We start from the raw sequence: 18,479 nt of genomic DNA, 5'->3' as shown, positions 1-18,479 counted from the left end.
GAGTTTAAAAGTAGCTCCATACTCTTAAGTATCACAATTTTGGAGATCTTTTTGACAGAAGCTACACTTGAGACATTCTAACGGCGTGCCAGTTCAAAAGCATTTGCATTATTGATATTTGAAGACGCCTACTCTTTTGTTCTTTTACTGTTTCCAGTTAAAAGTTTGCCATAAAATTACCTAAAAATTCTTTGCATTATATAAATAAAGAGATGTATTTTCTTGTTCGTTTCCCTTTTGCAAGCATCTTATTTTGAAAAGTTAAAACATATAGCTTAACTTGAAGTACATAAGATCATTTTGTATTATTGTGCAAAAGGTTTTGGAAAATGCAGGTATTCTGAAGTTGACAATGGTTTAAACATGTAAGCTTGTGTGGCTACGGGAAGCTAAAACTTTGGAGTTCGTAGAAAATTTCAGCCATTAAAAGATGACCCTAAGAGATTGTTGTTTGTCGAGAAGTTGGTCATGGATACTGGCGGGTTTCAAGAAAGAAATGAGTCAAGGTCATGTTAAGCCGAGAGATATGGAATTGAGATTGTCAATTGGGGTGAATTGGTCAAACGTTCTGTGCCCAAGATGAAGCCGAGTTCCATCAAGATCAAAGGAGATAGAGTTCCTTCGAAGAAGAAAGTGCATCAAATTGCATATTTGCATACATTTAGGCATGAATAGGATCATGGCACTCATAATTGCATGATGACTTAAGCATTTACAGGTTTCCCAATGATAGTTGAAGATTGAAGATATTGAAGCATCGAGATGAAGATATTTGGTTTGGAGATTTTGAAAAGAATGATGTTTATACGAAAACTGAGCTAAAGCAGATTCATGTATCCAATGGTTTCCAGACAAGTTTTCGCGATGGAGATGGATTTTCAGAAATTTTATCAAATTCTAAATTTTTGAATATAATATTTTCAAACATACATTAATGATTGATAATGTTTGATTTTCAGGTTGGACCTTCAAAACAGGTCAATCTTAAGCCTTCATGAAAGACCAGTGAAGCAATTCAAACTTAAGCCTTCACGGAAGAGTAGTGAAGCAAATCATCTTAAGCCTTCACGAAAGAGTAGTGAAGCAAACTCGTTTGTTGAAGATTGTTCGAGTTCTATACTCTCTGAAGGAATAGAGAGCGGACCCGTTTTATGAAGATTGCTCGAGTTCTATACTCTCTGAAGGAATAGGGAGCGAACACGTTTGTTAAAGATTGAGTCCTATACTCTCTGAAGGAATAGGGAACGGACAAGTTCGTTGAAGATTGAGTCCTATACTCTCTGAAGGAATAGGGAGCGGACAAGTTCGTTGAAGATTGAGTCCTATACTCTCTGAAAGAATAGGGAGCGGACAAGTTCGTTGAAGATTGTTCGAGTTCTATACTCTCTGAAGGAATAGAGAGCGGACACGTTTTATGAAGATTGTTCGAGTTCTATACTCCCTGAACGAATAGGGAGCGGACCCGTTTATTGAAGATTTTCCGAGTTCTATATTCTCTGAAGGAATAGAGAGCGGACCCGTTTTATTGAAGATTGTTCAAGTTTTATACTCCCTGACTGAATAGGGAGCAGACACGTTTGCCGAAGATTGTTTGAGTCTTATACTCCCTGAAAGAATAGGGAGCAGACCCGCCATTTGAAGATCTTTTCAAGTCTCACTTATCCTGAAATAGCAGAGAAGCGGATTAATCTTTTGAAGTTCTAATGGTCGGACAAACTTGATCATCTATTCTCTTTGCTCTATTCTCGTTGCACGACAATGAGCAAAGAGGGGCAGCTGTAGATGATCGATTTCGTCCGGGGACTCCGTTCGAGTTCTAGATCTAGTACGAGTTACAGTGTGGATCAGTGAGAGCCCAAATGAGCCCAAGACTGTTGGAAGCCCATCTCAAGACCAATGGACAGCAGCTGTGTGTAGAAAAAAAAGATGGACGTTGGCTTTAGCAGTTGAAATAAGCAGATAGTGGGGAATTAACTACCAGAAACGTGGGACATTTAACCACTGAAAACGAGAAGATTACGGGGGGAACGACAGAAAAAAAGGGGGGAATGAACTAAGGAGACGAGCAAGAAGATTGAAGCGGAGAATGACCATTACGAGAAGAACAAAGATTTCATTGGTTTTTTTTTACACAATAGATCAAAGAGAAAAGAACAGTGATGTAAAAATTTTCTTTCCCATATTCAAAAATCAAACAGTGTTGTCACAAAGGGATTTCCTTGGCCCTGATTCATTGGAAGCAAGCAATAGAAACAAGTCAATTGTTTTTAGCATTCGAGTATAAGTAAGTAAATTTCCAAGGTCCTTCTCTAATTCGTCTTCTGAAACTTTATTTTATTTCATTTTTATTGTTCCTTATTTGAAACTAGCAGAAGTGTAAATGAGATTACCTTAATCTTGGTTTGCTTCGTTTTGCCTAACATGGATTTGTTACGTTTGGCCATTAGTCCTGAAATCCTTTTGTAGTCCCTTGTGTTCAAGGCCAAAGCTTGCTTCGAGCACTTTCTCTATTCCCTTGAACCAATCTCAAGACCCAACTGCTCCAGCTTCAACAATTCGCATAACCTACTCCCTCCATCGTCTTCTGGTTTCATTCCACAAAACGGTTTCTTAGAATTTTCTAAAGAAGGCGCTTCCTTAGTCTCCTGCTAGTAGCCCAAAGTCGAATCCTTTTCTCTCTTATGAAAATGTCCGCTATGGGTCTCTCTTATTTCCTTCAGGAAGCGACAGTAGTTTTTTCTTCTCTGGTGTGAGCGTGAGGGGAGAGTAGGAGAAGAAAGAAGTCTGATGCGGCTGTAAGTTTAGTTTACATTAGATTAGGTTTAATTTTAGTTAGGTTATATATTAAAACTTTAGGGTTAATTATTGTTAGCCACCGTGACCTTAAGGATAGATTAGGTTTAGGCCCTCATAACTTAAGCATTTTCGTTTTAGCGCTTGTTTTAATTAGTGATATATACATATATATTTTTAATTTACGCTTCATTTCCTTTTAGTTTACATTAGATTAGGCTAGTTTATTTGTTTGTACTTCGTATAGTTTATGTATTTGATATGTTGTTTTATGTTCTTTTATTTCAGTCCTATGCATGCTTATGGTTTATTAGCAACTTAGGGTCTGAATTATTTGACCTTCATGTTAAAATGGTTTGAATTTATGTAGTATGCTGAATTTTACATTTTTGAAATTTAGTCCTTATTTTAACATGTATATATACATTTTTTAAATTTATAGTTTAGCATGTTATGATTTTGTTTTTGTATTTAGGTCACATGTGTTCATAATATGTCAATATGCATAATTTATGATTTTTAATTAAAACATATGTATATAATTTTTGCATGTCACATTGTATGATACTTTTAATGTTGTTTAATTAAATTTGGCATGACATCCACTTTTTGCATAATTTGCATGATAGCCTCACGCGCATAACTCGACATATCACATAATTAGATTAAGGGTAATACCCTTTTAATTTAAAATTGTTGAAGTGGGCAGTCATAACTGATTTGAGGTCTGCTTTTAATGATTTTAAAATAAAAGTGTATCCCGAAAGTGAAACCAAAAAATTGATTCGTTACCTAAAATTTGGGAACGAGAGAAAAAGAAATGTTCGTTTATTTAAATATATCGAGAAAAGGTTGTTATATCTTTAAGATCTGGTCTCGATATTTGTAAATAATAGAACATTCTTTATCTTTCTAAAACGACTCGGTAATTTTAATTTAATTTATTTGAGTGCTTTTGAATGTTTTTAAATTTACATCCTTGTTTAATGGGATCAAAAATCAAATTAAATTTGAATTTATAAAGTTCATTGCAAAGACGTTAATTAATCGGCTAGGTACCGATTTAGGGCGTTGTGGGGGTGCTAATCATTCCCCGCACGTAACCGACTCCCGAGCTTGGATTTTGGTAACGTAGACCTTAATTTGTTGTTTTAATTAAAATTAATTTTTATTTAAAATGACAAACCATTTTTGGGTGCCCAATCACACCCTAATCAAAGATTGGTGGCGACTCTTCGAACCGTATTTTTCGATCGTAAAGGAAATCCAAAAATTCTCGAAACGAGAGGTCTTTTAAATCGCATTTGTTTTTAAATTAAAAAGAGATAATTAAGAATTAATGTGGTTTTTTAAAATCTCACTTTTTTCACCTTTTAAGAAAAAATCGTTTTGACAATATTAACGACCACACTTCCACTTGTTTACTTGTGGTTTCCTATATATAAAGCTTTAAGGAATAGCTTCTATATTATTCTACTTTTGGAGTTGACGTAATTCCCAGTTTTATGGTCATATAACTTGGGACCTCTTGTACCCTATGCAAGAATCATACCACTGCACCTAATTCTACATATTGATTTTTACTAGCAGTTTTGTGGAACTTTGTATATAAAGATGATATGTGGGGTAGCATTTTGCCTATGACTACCACTTGCTATTTTCTTGTTCAACAGTATATGATAGTGGCCCAAATGTGGCAAGGAAAAATGACAAGATTGTTGAACCTGGAAAGACATACTTAACCACACTACCCATAATGAAAATTTAAGTAGAAAGTAAATAGAAGGTTGTTAATGCCTTGAATAGAATAATCTACATCTTAATTTATATGTCGGCTAAATTAATTGGACTTGAGCAATTGAAGAGAGATTATTCAAGATACAAATATTTCAGCTAATACATGTTGCATTACTGGCTGGACAGTAAGGTGAATATCCACTCTATTCCATACATGATAAGCAGATTTATATTCCATACAAATTAGCATTCAAGATAAGCATATTTTAGAGATGATAAATGTTTACTGCTTATATCTGACCATAATGATTTCCTACAAGCACTTTCAAGAAACTACATTTGAGGGGAGTAGAACCTTACAAAACTAAAGGGAATCAGTTCTAATAATAATGTTTTGGAGTTACCTAAAGATTAAGATTAATATAATGTTCAATGTAATCTTACCACTTATCATGGTCCTAATGGTGTCACAAAAATGCAAAGGATTGCTACACGTCAAGAAAGCAAAATAAATAAATAAATAAAATTGAAAAACCTCAAATAGACCAAATTGAATCAACCAAAGAAGATGGGTTCCAAAAGTTCCTAATCCCAGTTGCGGTTACAATTTTAAGGATAAAAATTTTGGAATCTGCTCCACCTTCTCTAACTTTTTACTGATATAATATTATTTTTTTTAAACTTTTTATAGCCAGGGTATGCAACAATTACTGCTTTTGCAATCGGAACTGATTTGAAAAATATAAAATTTTATCTCCAATCTCACATGGCCAGGTCTAAGATTTTAGATTTGCCTCAAACCAAAGAAAGTTGGAGTAAAGCTTAAACATCAACTTGCTTTGATTAGAAAGCAATCTTCATCCTACATTTTCATAGACCCAGACAACAAAAGTATATTAAAAAACCAAGAAGAAGAAAAAAGGATTTTTATTCCTTACGAATGAGACAACTGTAACCCAACGGAGAAGAAACAGAGAAGAAAATGACACCCAACAGTCGATGGATTTTTTAATCAGAAACAAACAACAACAACAACAAACAGAGAAGAAAATGGCACCCAACGGAGATAAATTCTAAATATTTCAAAAATGTATGTTGCTGCGAAAATGACACACAAATGGATGGTTTTGGATCAAGAAATGGCAGAGTGCGAAGGAGAAGAGAGACATACATGTTGGTGTCTGCAAACAGGCGACAAGCTTCGCTTGGGACAATGACTGCAGAGGCCTTAATACACGAAAATGGATGGTAAACGATCACGAAAATGACAGAGAGACATAGAAAGATATCGCAATGGAAACAAGAAAAAAAAAGAGTATTTTAGCCCTTAACACACGGAATGAAAAAATACCTAACGGGTGTGAGGGAATAATATTCCCAGGCATATTCACTGATGGAAAAAAAAATATTACCTTGAATTAGGAAAGGATACTCAACCAAACATGAGTATACTTGGTTAGGAAAAAAATATTCCTACCGAAAATCTTAAATACCTACATCCAAACGCCCCCTTAGGGTTATTCAGACTTTACTTACAGTGTTTGGGAGTTAGCAGAGCAAACGATGTGGAGATCAATGGCGGCGAGGTCCACGCAGTTGGTAGCACGGGGATTACGTGCTTCCCAAACGAACCAGGTTCTATCTGAAACTCGTAAACCTTTCAATTCCTTCCCTAAAACATCACTCTCTCCATTCCATCGTTTTTTCTCCCATTCATCTGCCAATCCAAGTGATGAATCGCGGGATCCCGAGTTGAATTTTATTGCTGGGATTGAAACTAACGCCGCCCAAGTTCCCTCTTTTGACGGTCTCGCCGGTGATGAGACCCAGATAGACAGTTTTGTCCCTGGAGATTCCAAAAACGACATGGAAGAAGAAACCCACGATTATGAGCTTGATGCTAACAAGTTAGAAAATGTGTTGTCTTTGTTGCAAAGTAAAGTTGATGGGTCTTTGGAGCCTAGTCTTAATGCTATTGTTTTGGATTTGCATGAAGATTTTGTTGTCAAAGTTCTTCAGACTCCATATATTTTGGGTGAGAATTTGCTTAAGGTTTTTCAAATGGGTAACGAGTAAACCTGGGTTTAAAGTGACTACCTCTGTTGTTGAGTCCCTTGTTAAGGTTATTTGCAGTGATGTTAAAATGAAGAATGCCTATGATTTATGGGATTTGGTTAAGGACATTGGGGAGAAAGATACTGAGGTTGACAGTTGATGTTCTTAATGAGTTGATTGCTCTGTTTTCCAAGTTGGGTAAAGGAAAGGCAGCTGTGGAGGTGTTTGATAAATTCTCGGATTTCGGGTGTATCCCGAATGAGGAAACTTATTATTTCACCATTGAAGCTCTGTGTCGACGGTCTTTTTATGATTGGGCTTGGTCTGTATGTGAAAAGATGCTTGATGCAGGGAGCTTACCTGATGATGAACGATTGGGAAAGATTATATCTTGGTTTTGTAAAGGGGGTAAGGCTAAGGAAGCTCACGTTGTTTATTCGTCGGCTGAGGGGAAAAACAAGAATCTTCCTCGGTCTTCTGTTAATTTCTTGATCAGTTCACTCTGTAAGAAGGATGAAACAGTGAAGTTAGCTTTGGAGATGTTGGACGGCTTCTCCGGAGAACCAAGAAAATATGCAATCAAGCCATTCTCAACTGTTGTTCGTGGTCTGTGTAGGATGAAGGATGTTGATGAAGCGAAAAAGGTTCTTCTGAAGATGATTGAACAGCGCCCACCTCCTGGAAATGCAGTTTTTAATTCAGTTGTTGGTGGCTACTCGAAGGTTGGAGGTATGGACAAAGCAAAGGAGGTGATGAAATTGATGGAGGATAGGGGTTTGAAACCTGATGTTTACGCCTACACTGTTGTGATGAGTGGTTATGCAAAAAGTGGCCAAATGGATCAAGCTGGCGAAGTATTATCGGAAGCCAAGAAAAAGCATATGAAGCTGACTCCAGTGACTTATCACACTCTAATTCGTGGATACTGCAAACTTGAACGGTTTGATGAGGCATTGAAGCTGTTGGCTGAAATGAAAGATTTTGGGGTCCAACCTAATGTTGACGAATACAATAAACTGATACAGTCTCTTTGCTTAAAGGTCTTGGATTGGCAAACAGCCGAGAAGCTACTCAATGAAATGAAGGAGAACGGCTTATACCTCAACGGAATCACCCGAAGTCTTATAACGGCAGTTAAGGAGCTGGAGGCAGAGGGAATGAACAGCTTGGAAGCAAGTACTACTAAAGTTTAAAATCTTCGCTGATTTTAGGAAATGGATATCACATGCTGAGGTTCAACCCTAAATTTTGTAGCCTCCCCTCCCTTATTGGCATTAGATGAAAAGGTGAGGCCAGTGTTTGTTTTCTTTGTTGTCATATATTTACATGAATCAACTGAGACCATGTGTGTGTGTTTTAGAAGTTTCTAGGGATGCATTTTTGGGTACTTTATGCATTTAAATTTGGAACACAACCTTCCTTGTAGAATTGGTTTTTGTTTCTTTGCAAGTGATTAAGGATCTGTTCAACATGTGTCGATTTATATTGGAAGTTCTATGGTTATTTCTACTGAATTAGGGGATTATGTGCCACATTTACTGTTCGACAAGTGAATTACGGCCCTGCTTTGGAACCTCAGATCCGTCTCTTGAGCGATCTCCCTCACCAGCCTGTGGAACGGAAGCTTACGGATCAACAACTGCTTACTCTTCTTGTACTTCCTGATCTCCCTCAACGCCACCGTCCCAGGCCTGAAACGGTGTGGCTTCTTTACACCTCCAGTGGCTGGAGCCGACTTCCTGGCACCTTTGGTTGCCAGCTGCTTACGTGGCACCTTCCCTCCTGTTGATTTCCTGGCTGTTTGCTTTGTGCGAGCTATCGGTTAACTGACGATGATCGGAAGAATGTGTTTGGATGCAAAGAAAATCAACGGAATTTGGTGATCGATGCGAAGGGGAAATGGATTTGGCAATATATAAGAAATTTCAGAGAGCGCGCGGGAACTTCGAAAATTTACAATGGCAAAAATAATTTGTTTTGTTTTAGTACTTAAATTTTTATTTATTTTAAAATTATATTTAATGTTTACTTTTTATTTTATTTTAGTACATCGCATTTAGAAACTTAATGGGTGAGTTGTATGTGACACTTTTTATAGGTAATGATATTATTCATCAGTCAACTATCTTTTTATTTTTATTTTGATCACTAAAGTTTTATTTTTTTGATTTAATTACTTAAATTTTAAATTACTCCTAATTTAATCACTCTTAACTTTTAAATTTATTTTTTTATTTTAATTATATATTAACAAATTAATAATAAAAATGTCATGTCAAAAAAATTATTAATAATATAAATTAGAGTGATTAAAATATGAGTAATTTTAAGGTTAAGTAGTTAAACTAAAAAATTTTAAACTTTAGAGACTAAAATAGAATGAAAAGATAGTTAAATGATGAATGATGTAATTTGTTCATAAAAAATATAGTGAAATTTTAATGGAGAGTATTAAAATAAAATAAAAGTAAATGTTAGATATAATTTTAAAATAAATAAAATTTAAGAACTAAAACAAAACAAAAATAATAACTTGAATACTAATAGTATAGTTTATTCTAGAGTATATTATATTCATCAATGGCTGTGGATAATTTTTGAGTCGGCGATCCGGGTCATGACAGTAATTTACGCTTAGGTTTTTCTTGTGCTAATTAAAAATAAAATTACGTATAAAATTAAGTGATTACAAGGTAAATTTTGATATACTTTTTTTTATTAAGCTAAGTTGATTACTAAATAATATATGTTCTAAATACTTTCAATCATTTGTTAATGTACGCTCAATCACCTTATTGTAATCGCTAGTGTTCAAACCTAAAACCTCTAAGAACAATAACGATTCCTTTAACTATTGAGGTAAGTTAGTTCGTGTATAAATTTCATATACTTAATTAAAAAAACACAATTATATATGAATTTGGTATATTTAATGTATAATATAATATACAAATTTTATTTTTGTGCAACTATATATATAATTTTTTTATTAATATGGGATAAGTACAAGATAATATCTATTCAAATATATCAATAAACTTTTCGACATTGAACGATCACATCGCTAGCATCCATAGTGCTGAAATCAGGATCATCAAGGAATAACAACAATTCTTTTGTCAGGAAGACCATTTGGTTTGTGCAACTAAATATATAATTTTTAAATGTTACTTTTATAAATCGCTAATAATAATATTAATATGACATTTTTTAAATTCACAAATTATTTTACAATTAAATTAAATATATAATTAAACATGATTTACTTAAAAATAATTTAATAATGTAAAATACTTAATTTTTATTTGAAGTTGTTATGATTTACTTAAAATTTTAATTTTATAATTTTTAATATAGTTAATCATTTACTGTTTTCTATTTATAAATGAAAAATGTATAGATAAATAATAGAATGTAATTGCTTTTATATTTAAATAAAAAAATTAATGGAATAAGTGGATATTTCTTAAATTATAAAGATACGTTGAATTTTCATCAAAATTCTATAATTGTAAATTTCAATATTCACCTGTAGTCACTAGTCAGTCATGGCAAATTTACGCTTTAACCCAGAAAAAAGTGAATTTGGATTTAATTTAAGTAAAAAAATAAAAGGTCCATTAAATATAACTTTAGAAATTCACGAGACTTACCTTCTGTAACAAGTAACAAAATTAAACATAAAACTTTTCTGAACATATAGATGCTTCAACAAGATGGTTCAGGCAAGACTGCCACTTCAAGCTTCTAAACCATCAAGTTTCCAAGTAGTACTTACTATGACCATCTCTTCTTCGAAGTAAAATCTTTAGATACAGTTCGAGTTTGCTTCTTAATTCTCTTCGAATCTCGACTGGTCGACACTTGCCTTTGCCTCGAAGAAGGTGGTTTAGACTTGTGATTCATCGATATTTCCCTTACTGGAGTAACTGGTTCAGGCATCGAATGGCAATCAGTTTGTCTCATAAAAGAGCTTGAAACTTTTGCAGGTGCTGATTTCTGCTGTCCCTTTAAAGAGGAGTTACCGTTCTCGAAACTAACTTCCTCGGCTTTGGAAAGCGGAGTTTGTGGGCCGTTCTTCTGGGAGGAATCCAAATCAGATGAGGAAGGGCTAGTGGTACTATCCATGTCGTAGAGGAGGTTATCCAACATGGGTGGAATTTGCCAGTAGTTTGGACTTGAGGTAGAGGAGGAACTCTTTGAAGCCTGGTCAGCTGGACAATCTGCATGTAAATACAGGTATGAATAGTTCTTTTCAAATTTATTTAATTTAAAATAGAGCTGATAAGAAGTACTCACCTTTTGTTCTAGAACCACCATGTCCTTCTTCAATCGAGTAATTATCGTGTTCTTTCTGCGTATAATGTCCTCCAACTCAGATACCCTCTGTTATCAGAACACATTTACACTCAAAGAAACCGGAGGGAGAAGAATAGCAAGTGAAAAAGGTGAACAAAAATGAAAATTACCTTCAAAGTAGCCACATTGGATGACTGGACAGAAGTGTTTAGTTCCTTTATGATTGCATCCTTCTCTTCACATTCCCTCTTAAGATTGTAAATATCTTGTTCTATTGCAAGGTTGTTCAGCTGCAAATGAGCATGCACAACATCAAACCAAAAACATGTTGAAGCCTTTGACAATAAATAAAATGGGATTCCGGTAATCCAAATGACCTAAATTCTCCATCACCTGGATTTCTGATGCAGATGTGACGTTCGAAGCCCAGTCCGACAAATCTGACATGCAGCGCTCCTCGTGCTCTGTCTTGTTTGACAATGCCATATCGTTCCCACCCGAGTTTTTGTAAGTTTTTTACAATGTAGTTACCCCACATCAGAGAACAAGGGAGAATAAAACCAGTTCAATCAAGTGAAAAGAGAAGATAATTCACATGTAACTTCCATAAATCGGATTCTTACTTTAAACTGTTCTCGATGCTGATAGCAAATCCAACAACAACAATCACCAACCTCTACACTCCCAGAACCAAAAGTTCCATTCAAAGAAGATTCTACTTCAGTTTTCGCCCGTGTTCCCGGCTTCTCTTCGGTGTTATTCAGCAGTTCACATAGACTGTCTACCTTCTGCTGCATGCTTGAAAGCACCTCATCCTGAAAATTCATTTATATAAAATCAAATCAGATTGATTCAGGATAATTCTGCACTTAAATGAATTGCAAAAAGTTCGAATTCGATTCAAAGTTTAACCGGGAGATTGGAGTTTTTATACTCATTGAAAGCAAAATAATCGAATCCAAGACATCTGATTTTGAATTTTAAGTGTTCAATGACCATAGTCCATAGATAAGTATCTGTTACAGAGTAATTGACTCAAGCAAATGAATATGTAACTGATGATAGAGATATGTATGTAGGTAATCAGAAAGCAATTTAACACCAAATATCTTCTTAAGCATGCATAACGGAATCAAAACTTCATTAGATTAACAAGAAATCATTGTGAATTAATTGAACGCTAAAACTCCATGGATTAGTAAATAAGAACACCCAAGAGAGTAACAGTATTAAAACTAAATTGAAAAATTACGCAAACAATTGCTACTAAAATTAAACGGTAAATCAGAAAACAAACCCTTAGCTCAACCGATTTCTTGAGTTGGCAAATCAACCAGTTCTTCTTAGACTCAACAGTCGCCACGCCGATCACCGCCACGATCAAGAACCTTTCAACCGGACTAAATAGCTCCCAGGCCACGGCCTCCTCTAGGCCCAACCCGCCTCCTATAGCTCGAGCCGAGCTGGCTTCCTCGGCATTCAGGAGGTGCTCCTGTAGGGAAAGCCGAGACAACCGCTTAGAAGAAGGAACAACCGGCCGGCTGCGCTTTGTAAAGTTGGTTGAGAGGGCGTCGAGGGCAAGGAGCGAACGGGGAAAGAGAGACCGACGATGGTGGCGCCATGTCAGCTACACCGGCTTTTTCCATCGCCAAACGACGAAGACGAAGATACAGATGGAGCGTTTGAGTATATAAAAGATTCGATTGAGTCCGTAATTGGTATGAAATTAGGAAACAAATTTGAATTTCGATCCTTTTTAAGTAACAAGTGTTGTTCAAGGGATTTAACACGAGGGAAAGGGGAGAGAGATATGTGCATGAGATTGAAAAACACGAGTTTCTCCGCGTATCCAGTTGTTTCAAATGTATTTTCTGGATAAACTACAAAAATTTCACTAATGTTTGAATAGATTTTTGTTTTCTCCCACTAAGGTTTCAAAAGTAATAAATCAGTCATTCAAGTTATTCATTTATTATAAATTGATCACCTGCCGTTAACAAGCATGAAGAAATTCACAACTGAATCGTTTAAAGCTTATTTGGACATGGTTGACCGTCACACCGAAAAGTATATGATAATCTACAGTCCCTTAAGATGAACATGAAGAAGATGAAGAAGCAAAATAGATTGGGATTGAACGTGAAGAGAAACCGAAAGAGAAAGAAGGGCTAGTCTAATAGGATATTGTGGAAGTTGAAATGAAACACGAAGACATGAGTGAAGTTAGCAAAATGCTTGTTTCTTATGAAGCAAATGAAGAACAAGAAATCTCAAAAGTTGAAGTAGGGGTTGAATATGCTTTGGTGAAGGATAAAAGTACCAAACTTGTAGAAGAAACAAGTGTAGAATCAAGGATGGATTGAAGGAGACGAGTAGGACAGTCGCCCCTTAAAAATTTAAAATTATGTGTTATCCCTGTGTAGAATCCTAAGATCAAGAACGTGAAAATGTAGTAAAAGAAACCCAACAAGATTCAACATTAAAAGAACAATTTTTTTATTGAAGTTTCACTTGATGATATTAGAAAGCCACCCCTGGAAGAAAAATGAATTCACCATTGAAGACTTGCAGCAACAAGAAGCTGAAGCAGAAAAGGAAGAATGAGAAGATTAAATTGAAGCTGACGAAGAAGAACCCTTTTTCAAGCTTCGGGTTCCCTTATTCCTTAGATTTCTTGACGATTCTTAATTTAAAATTTTCCCAAGCCATATGTTTCTCCGTTTCCACGCTTCTTCTCACCTATTCCTTCTTCCTCGTTGTCAACGCCTCTATTATCAAACTCCTTTTTCTCCATGGGAGAACCTCGAAGAAACATTGTATGTTCTCATCGATTCTTTCACCTTACAAACCCAAATTTGCAATTTCTTGTTAATCATCTCATCGAAAACTATGGCTTTCTATGTTTTGTTATTTTGATTGATGGGTTCAACAATGGAAGGAGAAGGTGAAACAATCCTAGGACAGTGGAGGTATCCAAGGAGACTTTGGTGTGCAGCATGAATTTTATCAAATGGTTATCGAAGGAGAGGAAGCAACTGGTGGTCAAACCAAAGGACAGTGGAGATGAACCAAAAGAAGAATCATCGTTGACTTTAATCCACACCCTATCTTTGAAAAACATTTGACTCTCTAGCGTGACGGTCAACCCAATCCAAGTAAGTTTTAAATGGTCCAGTTGTGCATTCCAACACCAATTTGTAATAAATTGATAATATTAATGATTGATTTGTTACTTTTGAAACTTTACTTAAAAAAATAAAAATTTACTCAAACATTATACCATTTGTGTAATTTACATTAAATCTGACATTTTGGTGGCTGGCGTCATAGTTTGCATGGGATTGAAGTTTTCACCCTATCCATGATAACTTGATCGGAAAAGACCTTTCTTTTCGGTGCTGATGTGCGTTTGGTTCACGGAATGTAATATTACTTTCGGGAATAAGATTATCGGAATATAACATTATTGAGAATGTTACATTACTGTGTTTGCTTTGTTTGACAGGAATATAAGATTACAGTGTTTGGTTGAAGGAATAAAATATTACTGTAATGTATATTTTACTAAATTGTCCTTGTTCTATATTTTTTAACAAGTTGAATTCTAAATATTTAAATGAAAATTATTTATATAAAAATTCATCGATAATATATTACTTTATTATTTAAATATATCATACATTATTTTAATTTTAATTAATATTAAAATTTACATAATTTATCTAAACATATATTAAAATTTTACATCAACATTTAACTAAATAAGCATATGAACATTATAATAGATGAACCATTTTACTCCTACTAAAATGTACAAAGATGACTTTAGAGAATATTTTTAATTTATTAATTATAAAATATATTATTATTAGTATTAAAAAATAATAATATTTTTACTTTTTAATTTATAAAATCATATAATATTTATATTATCTAAATCATTTTTTCTAGTACTTTTTGTATTACTTGAATTGCTGCTAGGAGCCTTGTAGTATCTATATTATACCACTTGGTATCGATACTTCCTGCAAACAATTCAAAACTTTGACCATTGGAAAACAACGGTATCGATATTGTCAAAGGAGTATCGATACTACTATTCATATATAAAATTATATTAATTTAATTTTTGTTATTCTTTTAAAAGTTTTACGTTAATCTTTGATTTGACAGTATCAACTTTCACACTTTAATGTGAGAATCAAACACAAAGTGTAGTCGAAAGTGAAGCCAATCACAAAATTACATTGCCACAACAATAAAATTCAGTAGAAAGTGAAGCAAAGCATTTGCTTATGTCAAATTGCAATGTTTAATCCGGAGAATCGAGATTATACCTTAACAACATGTTTTTGTAGTAATTGTCTAAAGCTCTCTGCATTAGCTACCCCTTCAGCTATAGGACAGCCACAGCCACAGACACATCATACAATACTATATATATGAGAAAAGATAAGCTCTAAAAGATGGCAACAACCAAGCATACAAAACTATATATATGAGAAAAGGCAATGCCCTCTACCGCAGGATCTAGTCGGTGTGTTCCGACTTAGGTCCTTCGCTTCCCTTGAGTGCGAAAACTCTCATCTTCAAAATCTGTTGATCTTTTCGTCCTTGTACAGTGCTGGCTGCGTGAGGGCCCTCCCCCATCTCTTGCATCCGGCATCACCCTCCCTTTCGTCTGAGAATGCTCAATTGAGGGAAGTGCCCATCCTCTCTGACCTGTCTGCCTGTTTTATCCACTGCTGTTAGCCCCTGAGACAATAATTGCAGCAAAATATATGATTCGAGGTTACAGGATGGGAAAAAAAGTATTACCTTAATATTATTCAGGCCGTTACACCAACTATAAATTTGTAAAGTGAAAAACTGAGATAATAAAAAAAAACTAAATGAAGAAACGAGGCAACCAGTCTTGCCTTTTTCCCCTTATTCCGTGATGCAAAATTACAAGGGAAAAACATTGTAGTAAGACATATATTACCTATGGTATCATGGCCAATAAAACTCTCAGACCAAACAGGCAAATACTTTTGGGCTTTTCCATTCCAAGATTCTTCAAAACAAGTAAGTTCATCTGGAAAATTCACCAATTCAGAAGATTTACCTTTAAACTGCCATTGGACCAGTTAATCTACTTTTATCAACAAATATACAACAACACTCTATTGCATGTAACACAAACTTGCCTTCATTCAAATTATGCAAGGTTTGTATTGTATCCACCCTACCATCTGAATTCAGCTTTCTCATGACAGAATGACCCTAAAAAATATTCTCATCATAATCCAAAGTACAAAAGACTCAAAATTTAAATTTGTTCAGAGAATTCTTCCACCTCAAAAGTTAACCGGTGGAAGTTTAAACATGTTACCAGCTCAGAGAATTCTTTCCATGAAATGAGCGACACACCGAGCTCTTCGACTTCCTTCTTCTGCTTGTTGGAAACATTTGCAAAGATGACAATAGCTGAAGAAAGAAGATAAATACTTCAGTTGATGAGATTTTGTTGTGGAAAATAAGTAACCTTAATTTCAAAGCTCCTAATTAATGGAATCTGGACTTACTTTTTATGTAAGAACAACATGCTGGAACACATAATAGGATCTGTCCAGGATGAAAAAAACATAATATGAATCAAAACTTAAAATGAAATGCAGCTGAAAAAAAAAGAATTATTGCCTGCAATCGGAGGAAGCAAAATTCATATAACATTATCTAATGACCACATTGCTTCATTTTGCAATGACAACTTACAGCAGGGAGTTTGTTCTCTTGAACAAAGGCTATTTAAACTTCTGCAATGGTTGACGATGGACTCCACTGCATTAGCACCTGCAGCAACGTAAACCAGATAAATTATCAACTCGAAATGAATTAAATAATGAAGCTTGAACAGTAAATAGAGTAATGGAATTTCCAAGAGAATCATATAGAGGTACATATGTTACAGCTTGACTGTTACAAGCTTGTAGAAGAAAGGCAAACAAACAAATTATACAATATAAGCTTGTAAAGTTGTGATAGTGACTTGAACAAGTGGTTATCGTCTCAATTGCAATTCCATACACCTCCATGGCAATGATCCAATCCGGACAATTGGACCTGTATATACCGTATCGGTCTCCCTACAAATGTGACCGTAAATGTTTCCTCTGTTAATAATAATTGTGTTTAAACTGGCTAACTTTGGTTCCTCATGGCAGAACCTATTCTGAGAGCAGCATCATAAGCCTCCTGATATATGATCTATACATAAGGACCAACTTACTGCAAAAGCAAAGGAAACTGAACTGTGTTATCAAATAAAAGGAAAGAGCTTTAAGCTGATAAGTAAACCTCGATTTTCAGTTCGGTTAACATGTTGCATGTATCCACCTTACCATTTGAATTTAGCTTTCTCATGACAGAATTCTCTTGGACCACCAAAGCCCCCAAAGGGGTCACCACCAAAATTAAAGAAAGGATCTCTTCCACCTCTGCCTCCTTGCATTTTCTGGAACCCTCTAAACTCTGAAAAAAGAAAAAGAAATATGAATTTCAAAGAAAGAACACAAGCATTTAAATTACTCATATAACATAACATAAATCATGCGAACGAGTATCAAATAGAGCAACACAATCAATTCAGTCCAAATTATTGAACTTCACATATATTTAAAGAAAATACCCCAAAAAATCCACCGCAACCGTATCACAATTTAGAAGCAAAAATCAATCCATACCCTAAAACCTAAATATTAGAGGAACAATTCTGTAACGAACAATCGCAAAAAATAAGAAGTAATCAATGAACGGTTAGAATGTGGTCATCGAAACACATCCACTAAATTTCAATCAAAATTGAAGCCTAAAAATGGAGAACGAATGAGAGAACCTTGGATATAGAGAGGAGATTAAAGTAAATTTGGGACGATTGAACCCTATGAGCTTCTCTCGCCAAATCGAAGAAGCTGAATTTTTTCATTCACATAAGCAAGCAAACGTGGAGAAGGGTATTTTAGCCCATTAAGAACTAGAATAAATAAATACCTAGGTGAGACGTGGGAATAACATTCCCAGTAATTCAGACCCAAAAAAATATTAGTATTTACTTTTTACCTTCAATTGGGAATATGTTTCATCCAAATATGGGTATCTTTTCCTCTCAAGAATCCAAAAATCCGTGAACCAAACAGCCCCGGTTTCATCTATGGTCCTGTTCAATCAACAAAAATGAAACAATATGTTTTTAGACAGAGAATGAAGTGTGAGAAAAGCAAGGGTCAGAAACTAGGCACTGTCTAGTTATTTCTGTTTGAAGGCATGTCTTGCCCCGCATATGTTGTGCTCTGCTTGCCTTAGATCCAAAGCATTTGGGCCTCCACCCCAATTATATTATTGTAAATTGGCTTAATACAAAAACAAGTGTACAAATTATACCTTAAATTAAGTTTAGATGACTATATAAATTTTCATTAAAAATAGGTGTTTGACGTTTTATCCGTCCTTTTAGTTTTCTAATATTTTCTCCGTTACACTTTTAGGTGCATACACAATATTAATCGTTAAAAAATCCATTAGGTGTCATGTGTCATGTTTATATTTTGATTTAA

The 18,479-nt window shown here is 34.8% G+C and overlaps 3 protein-coding genes across 4 annotated transcripts; 1 reads left to right on the top strand and 2 right to left on the bottom strand.

Moving 5' to 3' along the window:
* Positions 1-6,047: 6,047 nt before the first annotated feature.
* Positions 6,048-8,068, top strand: LOC120201594 (pentatricopeptide repeat-containing protein At3g02650, mitochondrial-like). Its single transcript, XM_039202181.1, is given in 3 exon segments — positions 6,048-6,576; positions 6,578-6,732; positions 6,734-8,068. Coding segments are annotated over 3 exon segments (1,683 nt in total). The 5' UTR covers positions 6,048-6,093; the 3' UTR covers positions 7,779-8,068.
* Positions 8,069-10,210: 2,142 nt separating this feature from the next.
* LOC120201592 lies at positions 10,211-12,597 on the bottom strand. Its single transcript, XM_039202179.1, has 5 exons — positions 12,182-12,597; positions 11,278-11,699; positions 11,055-11,174; positions 10,885-10,971; positions 10,211-10,808 (listed from the first exon to the last, which is right to left on the bottom strand). The coding sequence occupies exons 2-5, from the start codon at positions 11,368-11,370 to the stop codon at positions 10,596-10,598; spliced, it is 513 nt and encodes a 170-aa protein (XP_039058110.1). The 5' UTR covers positions 11,371-11,699; positions 12,182-12,597; the 3' UTR covers positions 10,211-10,595.
* Positions 12,598-15,263: 2,666 nt separating this feature from the next.
* Positions 15,264-18,128, bottom strand: LOC120201590. 2 transcript variants are annotated; one of them, XM_039202177.1, is made up of 6 exons: positions 17,986-18,128; positions 16,642-17,397; positions 16,223-16,353; positions 16,074-16,149; positions 15,869-15,961; positions 15,264-15,639 (listed from the first exon to the last, which is right to left on the bottom strand). In XM_039202177.1, the coding sequence occupies exons 2-6, from the start codon at positions 16,826-16,828 to the stop codon at positions 15,620-15,622; spliced, it is 507 nt and encodes a 168-aa protein (XP_039058108.1). In that variant the 5' UTR covers positions 16,829-17,397; positions 17,986-18,128; the 3' UTR covers positions 15,264-15,619. The 2 variants fall into 2 exon arrangements, with proteins under 2 accessions (XP_039058108.1, XP_039058109.1); XM_039202178.1 differs by lacking the exon at positions 17,986-18,128 and adding an exon at positions 17,762-17,881 and having other exon boundaries at positions 15,267-15,639; positions 16,259-16,353.
* Positions 18,129-18,479: the final 351 nt, after the last annotated feature.

The sequence above is a fragment of the Hibiscus syriacus genome, unplaced genomic scaffold (assembly GCF_006381635.1).
Source record: "Hibiscus syriacus cultivar Baekdansim isolate YM2019G1 unplaced genomic scaffold, ASM638163v2 tig00007792_pilon, whole genome shotgun sequence".
Classification (NCBI taxonomy): domain Eukaryota; kingdom Viridiplantae; phylum Streptophyta; class Magnoliopsida; order Malvales; family Malvaceae; genus Hibiscus; species Hibiscus syriacus.
The sequence above is the reverse complement of the archived record's forward strand: the minus strand, read 5'-3'. Positions and strand labels throughout refer to the sequence as shown.